We start from the raw sequence: 7,659 nt of genomic DNA, 5'->3' as shown, positions 1-7,659 counted from the left end.
ACACACACACACACATGGCTATACTTGTGTCCCTAGAGGAAAAGATAGTGCACTCTGCTCCACAGAAGGTAAAAACAGGCCAAGTAGCTTAATATTTTGAACAAAATCAAATAAAAAAAATTTGATGCCTCCCCCAAACCTACACCTGATGTTCAAGGTCTTCTCTGTTTTTTCTTTACTTATTTTCTAAGTAAAATGATCCAAATTTCTTTCTGAGATGGAGATAGAGAGAACTTACCAATAGTTACCCTGGCTGCAGAGGAATCATAGTTCATCCAAAAGGATATCCAGGAGAGAATGGTGGTGAGGACTGTGGGCCAATAGACCTGTACAAGGTAACTGCGGACTTCCCTCTGAACTTGGAACTTCACTATCAGGCGCATGTAGGAGCCTGTAAGAAGACACATCAGAATCAGGCCTATGCAAGTCAGCTCTAACTTGCCTCCTGCCTCACTCATTTCCACACAAGATGTTTTCAGGCTGCAGGCAGATGGAGAGTGAGAGGCCAGCCCTGTGAGGAGCAGGAATCATTTCCAGCTGTAGAGTGTTGTCAGTCTGCCCAAGCCTTCCACACTTATTCTCCATTGTAGGGGAGATTCTCCATCACTAGGGATTTATCAAGGAGGAAAGGAAGATGAGATGTGTTCAGAATCAAAGAAATGGGAAAGGATAGAGACAACTATAAGGATCAAAGGCAGATGCCCCCAAGAGTTTGTACTTATGTAAGGGGACAACAAAACAGATAAAAAGAGGCTGTATGGCCAACCTGTATAGAAGTACACCTCCTTGCTGGTAATTGTCCTCCCCAGGTAGGTGTACTGAGGGATATGCAACTCATCAGTAATGTGGATGGCATTATCATCTTCCCAGGATAACGCAATGTCTTCAACAGTGTAGCCATCTGGGAGGTGAAACAAAGAGTTAACCTAGGCAGATTTCACTCCACAGAAGTCTGTGAAAACCAAAGCATGGTTAGCACTTGGAATTTGGGGGCTACTTTGTGACTTTCTGAGTGTGAGCATGGGGGAGTCTAAACATTTGCAAAGAAAGAATACTTTTACTTTGGAGCTTTTAGGCAGGAAGGAATGCATAGCCGAAAGATGCTTGAACTTTTACCCATGAGTATGTATAGTTTTTCAGTTGAATAATCTACACAATAAAGGCCTTCTACTCCCAGATGCCAGGCATATACAGCTATCTGTCAGCTTATTATGCAGCCACCACCCATCTATCATTTATGTACGGCTTGTGACATAGTTGGGGAGAAAGAGGGAAATGCATGGCAAAGGAGCTGTGCTGTTCTTGGTGTCAACTCTACTCCTGCTTTCCTGACTGCTGCAGCCCAACTCAGGATGAAGGATCCACAGGAGAAATACGCACAGCTCTCCACCTCCAGCTTGCAGGATTGTTTGTCCATAGGGAATTTTTGCAGATCCAGGGAGCAGGCTGCCGTTGTGGTAAGTCTGCCAAGGAAAACAGAAAAGGAAGGGAAATAATTCAAACTTATCCCTAAGGATTCTGCAGCATGGTGAGGTATGGGGTTAGGGAGAGATTTGACACATATGTGTAGAATTGTGAGGAGGCAGAGAAAGATAAAAATTGGAATTTGATAATCCACAAGATTTGGCAGAACTGAAACAAAGAGCAGATACATGTCAGGCCAGAAAAACCACAGAACATCACAAAGGGAAGGACCCTTGAGGAAACAATACAGAGACAGAAACACCTGTGTTTGTTAAAGTATCAACAAAGCTGTTGAGAGAACACTGTGTGCTATGTGTAATGTGCTAAGTCTGCATAGCCACTGGGGAAAGCAGGTATGTGGTATGCTAGTATAAATGTAGGCAGTGATCCAGGGCAGCCTTCCTTAGACCATATCTACATCCATGTCAGTAGTGGGGGCCTACATGGCACTGAAAGGTACAAAGACATCAGTGGGCACAAAATGCTTATCCATGGATGACCCAGACAGTGGTGACAGTAGATACAGCTAGAAGAAGCATTCATTGCTATGCTGTGCACCCACGAGTAGAATCTGAGCAAATGGCCTTGGTGCAGCTAGGGAGGTGACTTGTCCTTGAAAACAGCATAATGAAAAAAAAATCTCTCTACTGCCTCATTTCTGTCCTATGTCATTTTCTTTCCTTCCCATCTGCTAAGCTAGTCTAAGCACTGTCAATCTTTGGAGAAATTTCATTTTAGGGACTGGGTAGTATGTACTTCCCTCCTTAAAAAATGAATTTCCCAAGTAGTATTCATTAACCAATGCCTCATTTACTTTAAACAGAGTGATTATTGATCAATTTCATGTAAGCATTGATATTCCATGATTCCACGTGGATGGAGGAAGAAGAAAGGAAGAAATGGGGAGAGAGTACATCAGAGTAAGAGAAACCAAATGATTAGACCTGTCAAACAAACCATGATAGCTACCATCAGGAAACATTTCTGGGCTAAGAGGTCCTATCAGCTTGCATTACTGACAGTCAGAGCTGAAACTGTGAAGGCAGCTTTGGTGATGGCTATATTGCAAATGGATCAGTTAGAGACTATCAGTGTTCTCTGTATAAAGAGAGCAGGAGCTGAGAAGCCATACCATAACTCTCTTACAGAACTAGCTCCCTCTTCTCCTGATTCTCTGCATAGTGCAAATATAAGGAGGGAGAAAGGTGGAGCCCAGGTTTCAGCATTCCTCAGTCTCCTTTCATTGCTGCATGGAGATAAAGAATTCAACACACATAAGCAAAATGGAGGAAGAGATATTTTGGTCCAGGGAATCAGGATTTTTTAAAAAACAAACAAACAAACAACATATGATTACATAAAAAATTAACGAAAACAGTATTTCCTTTCACAAATGGTAGGCAGCATTGTCAGTTTCTTTCTTTGTTGTCCACAAAATAAAGTAACACCTTTCCCAGTGAGCTCAGATTCTTTAATATACCCTCCCACCATAGAACTCATTTGAAAGGGTAGAAGTCAGCTATAGTATCCAAATTGGAACCTCATTAAAAAAAAATCGAATATTCAGCCATGGGAATTGTGAGGATTCCCTGAAAAGATGAGGGATTGGAAAGTGTGTGAAAGTGTGTGGGATACACAGTAGGAAGAATGAAACTTGCCAGAACAGCCCAAGACTCTTGTGGGGACTCACCGGATGCCGTATCGCACTGTCCCATCTGGGTGAAGCTGAAATACACAATTCTCCACAGTTACATCATGCACAAAGGCATCTTTGCTATTCACAAAGTAGCAGTCAGGAACCCAGAGCTTCTCATGCATCCGATAGTCCAGAGTCAGGTTCAGGTTGGTTTCATAGTAAGCTAAGCGTGTATCCTTCCAGGTCTGATGCAAAAACATTGTGATTGTATAGTCCTTGGGGCAAATAGGTAAATGACAGTTGTCAGATTGTCCAGCTCTCTGTCTTCTATATACATATATTATATGTGCACACATACATATATGCTACTATATGAAATATCATGTAGATGGGTGCATAAACATGCTTAAGAAGAAACAGCAAAAATTAAGCTTCTATAATTAACATCCAGGTTAAGAAAGTTCCAATGTGTGATTTTCAGAGCACATTTTCCACAACCTTATTATTCAAGCAGGAAACATTATTCAAGCATTTATGGTACTATTTCCCATGCTTCGGGGTAGAGTTTCATTGTTTCCATGTGTATTTTTAGAAAACACAATGCTTAGTTGGACTTCTTTTTGGAATGTTGTCCAATTAGAACCAAACTATATATCTGGAATCCCCTTGTCCCACACAGTATTGTACTTGTGAGGCCCATTCAAAGTTGCTGTGTATAACTATAATTTGCTTTCCCATATTCCTAGAGAATATTTCCATATACAAATATATAATGTATATAACTATGTAAAAAAGTACCATATATGCCTCAAACAGGAAGAAATTACAATGGTAAAATGAAAGTGGCCATTTGCATCCTTGAAAATGCTGAGAATAGGTGACAGCAGGGTTTCCAACTCATCAACCTCAGCAGTATCTGACTTTTGCTTTGGACAATGTGCATCTTATAGAATAAATCTTAACTACCCTATAGTACAAACATAGTGTGCTATTCAATCTTTTTAAGGCTTCATAGATTTTTTTGAGTTGATAATCTACATGTAACTGAACTTTTGGATATGCTGTGATGTGAGCCTTCAATTGACTTTTTTTGCTATTCCAGAGAGCTGCCACTTTTAAACCTACCCTTACTCCCTTTCATGCGAGTTCTGTCCCAGATCAGAACAATTAGAGTTGGCTTTTATGACTATGCTTCTTGTCCCTTATCTCCAGCACCATGACTAGAACCTGTAGACTTACCATATTTATTTCTGAGATTTGTTCAATACTGGAGACATAGATAGACACTGACACAGGCACAGGAGCTCCTACAATACAGGAAGATACAATCACATAAACATCTGGATAAAGGTTAAGAATATATACTCAAGACTCAGTTTTCTAGGCTAAAACTAGTTTGGAAGTTTGCTGGTTATATGATCTTAAGTCACCTAACCTCTCTGAGCCTGAGCTCCCTCAGGGTTAAATGGGGATAACGGTATCATAGTTAAATGAAGGTCAAGTGCTTAGAGCAAGGCCTCGCTTATGCTGTGCTGAAAGGAAGGTATAACGGCAACTCAAAAGGAAAATATGAAATGAAGCACTCTGTGATAAATGTTTTCTGATAAAAAAACTGAAAGTCAACAAGCCCATGAAGAAGAGATAAAATTAATGGTTCTGTGTGAGTAAAGGTGAGCATGTCCATGTTTGCTAGTGACTTTGGGAATGTATTTATATTCAGATGAATGTGTCCATATGTGTGTGTGATCATGTCTGTGTATGAGTCAGTATGCATGCATGTTTGTGTGATCCAGTGTGTAGTATGAGCATTTTTGTGTGATCTAGCATGTTGTATGGGCATGTTTGTGTGATCCAGTGAGTTGTGTGGGAGACAACATATGAGAGAGTTCAAGTGAAACATGAGGATATTTATCATGAGGCAATACATGTGTGACTATGGGAGTTATGCGAAGGAGTGTACTTACATGTTCATTTCAGTATGCTTTGTGGAATTAGGATACATAGGCAAGTAGATGTGGTGTATGGAAGTGAATGTATGGTATGAGTACAGTAGTATATAAAAGAATGTGTGATCCTGCATGCTCATATATGGGTGTCTGTGAGTTTGCCTATGTGTATGAATGAGCTTGCATGTATCTTGAATATTTTTATATGGCAGTGAGTGTATATGAACATATTTGTGTGAGTGAATATGAGTTTTGTGTAACCTTGGTCATGTGTGGTACTGTAAGCATATGTACTTAAGGATGTCAATGTGTAAAGTAAATTTGCTAGTGTGTTTGTGTCTGCAGGCATATTTGAGTGCATCAATAGGTACTATGTTCATCTGTTTGTCTACATGTAGGAGTGAATCAGTGTGTTTGTGTAAGCAAACATAACTGTGAGTGAATGTGTATGGATGTATGAGTTTGATAATGTATAACATGACAGAATTTATAGGTATATTTGAATATATGGGCATGTTTGTATATTAATGTGTTACTGTGTATTAAAGTATGAGTGGGTGTTTAAGTATATATATGTGAACATTCATGTTTATATATACATATGAACACATATGTGAGTGTTGATGGTTTGTTAATGTGTCAGAATATTTGAGTATATTTGAGTATATATGTATGTCAATGTATTTGCTTTTATGTAGAATAGATTTATGTGATTGTATGTGGGTATAAATGAGTATATATAAGCATATTTGTATTTAGTGAATGTGTGACCAAGTGTGTTCATATTTAGTTGTGTTTGTGAACTTGTCTGTGTGCATGAATGTACTTGTCTGCATGTGTGAATGTGTTTTCATGGCAATGAACATGTGAATATGTTCATAAGTATGAGTGTGTTAATGTAAATGTCTGATTGTGTGAGCGAATTGTGTATTTATGTGTGTAAATGAATTTTGTGAATATTTCTGTTTTGTGCATGAGCAAGTATTTTCCTCGTATATATATGTATGTGTTTATCCATTTTATATGAGTGTTAATGTATGAGTTTGGGTCACGTTTGTGTGCATTAATATGCAAATTTAAGTGAATGTATGTTCATGCTTATGTGTGTCTATGTGATAAATTCATGAGTGTGCTCATGTGAGTTAATACTGTGTAATGATGGTGTGTTTAATGTGCAAGTGTGAATGAATGTATAGTTCTGTGTCAGTGTTCTCTGTCCTTTTTTTTTCTCCCTTTGCCTGGATATTTGCAGTGTCCATTGGCAAGACTCAAATATGATCATGGTTATGGAAATAGTAAGCTGTAAGATACTATGGAGAAATCCATTTTATTATTCTTTCATCAGCTTACAGCAAAGTATTATTACACCACACTGCTGCTAGGGAAATATGTGTACATGTGATGCTTGCAATTCAACCTACTGGTTTCATTGCAGGCTGATTGCATAGAAACTGAGCTAAAGGAAGATGTATTATTTCAACCCCAGTGCCTCAAAGAGCAAAGTGCTTTGGGGAATAAGTGTATGAATGGCAGCTGAGAAGCAAATGGGGTTGTGTTAGGGTATAACCCAGACCCCAACATCCAGGGCTAGTTTGAAAAGCTTCAGGAAAATGCTCTGTAGTGATAGAGGTTCCTAGAAACACTGGGTTTGATTGCTGTCTTTCAGGCTGCGCTCCCTACATTTTTAGCAGATAGTAGCTCTGTTATTAGGCAACAAGCCCCAGAGAGGCCTACATGCCAGTTCATTTCTTCAAAGCCCGATTGCCAGCCCCTTCCTCCAAGGTCAGGCTTCTCTAGACCATCCTAGTGATGCCTTTACTTATGTGGAATGTTGTGGAGCGAAAGGGCCAGGGCAGAAGCCTGCCCAAGGGCTCTTAGCTGAAGAGGTAATAGGTACTAAAATGCAGAGCATATTCGCCCTGCCAAGCCATGATATGGCACAGGGACACAACCAGAGGAAGAGGACATTACTATTTCTCTAGCTAAGGTAAAAACACTCCATGTCTTCCTTTATGGTGTTCCTGTGTGTGTGAAGGAGTCAGGAACATTCTTATGTGTGAAGATTAAGCCCTAAAACTGTATTCCATATTAAATCCAGAGGGTATTCTGTTTATTAGAGGCTACATAGAGAGTCCTGGGCTCCCTAAACCCTGAGTGCTCTAGCCTAGCTGTCTGATCAGTGGGTCTTCCACAATATTTCTCCCAAGCAGCAGCCCCAGCCTTACAGTGTTCCTTTCCATCTAAATGGCAGGTGGTCCTAAGTTCCCCATGTCCTCTCCTCCCACTGCCCCCACCTGTTTGGCAAAGTAATTGTAGGGGCCCATATTTTATCAGATGTTCTAGCCTGGAATGATCATAGTACTCATAACATGAAAGTTGACAGTCTATTATGGACCTATAGAGCTGGACAATACCCAGAGATGCACTCTTGCCTCTGTTCCCTTCTTTTAGTCTTGAATGGTGAAGGGAGGGCAGCCTAAGCCTGAAATAGTGGTGAACATGTGCTCATTGAGTAGAGATGGCTATTATTTGGCCTTTGTGGACAAACATTAAAGAGAGAAAGAGGCATCCTTAGGGGCTTGGCACAATGATTCAGAGGCTAGTACCATGTAA

At 40.0% G+C, this 7,659-nt stretch overlaps 1 protein-coding gene across 1 annotated transcript in view; it reads right to left on the bottom strand.

The window, feature by feature from the left end:
* Gabrq (gamma-aminobutyric acid type A receptor theta subunit) overlaps window positions 1-7,659 on the bottom strand; it is a 16,969-nt gene that overhangs the window by 6,137 nt on the left and 3,173 nt on the right. The window contains exons 3-7 of the mRNA XM_031339556.1: window positions 4,340-4,440; window positions 3,155-3,375; window positions 1,381-1,463; window positions 767-901; window positions 239-391 (exon numbers count right to left, since the gene is read on the bottom strand). Coding sequence (XP_031195416.1) covers window positions 239-391; window positions 767-901; window positions 1,381-1,463; window positions 3,155-3,375; window positions 4,340-4,440 — 693 coding nt within the window. The remainder of the gene's footprint in view (window positions 1-238; window positions 392-766; window positions 902-1,380; window positions 1,464-3,154; window positions 3,376-4,339; window positions 4,441-7,659) is intronic.

The sequence above is a fragment of the Mastomys coucha genome, chromosome X, assembly GCF_008632895.1.
Source record: "Mastomys coucha isolate ucsf_1 chromosome X, UCSF_Mcou_1, whole genome shotgun sequence".
Classification (NCBI taxonomy): domain Eukaryota; kingdom Metazoa; phylum Chordata; class Mammalia; order Rodentia; family Muridae; genus Mastomys; species Mastomys coucha.
This window is presented reverse-complemented; position numbering and strand designations above follow the sequence as displayed.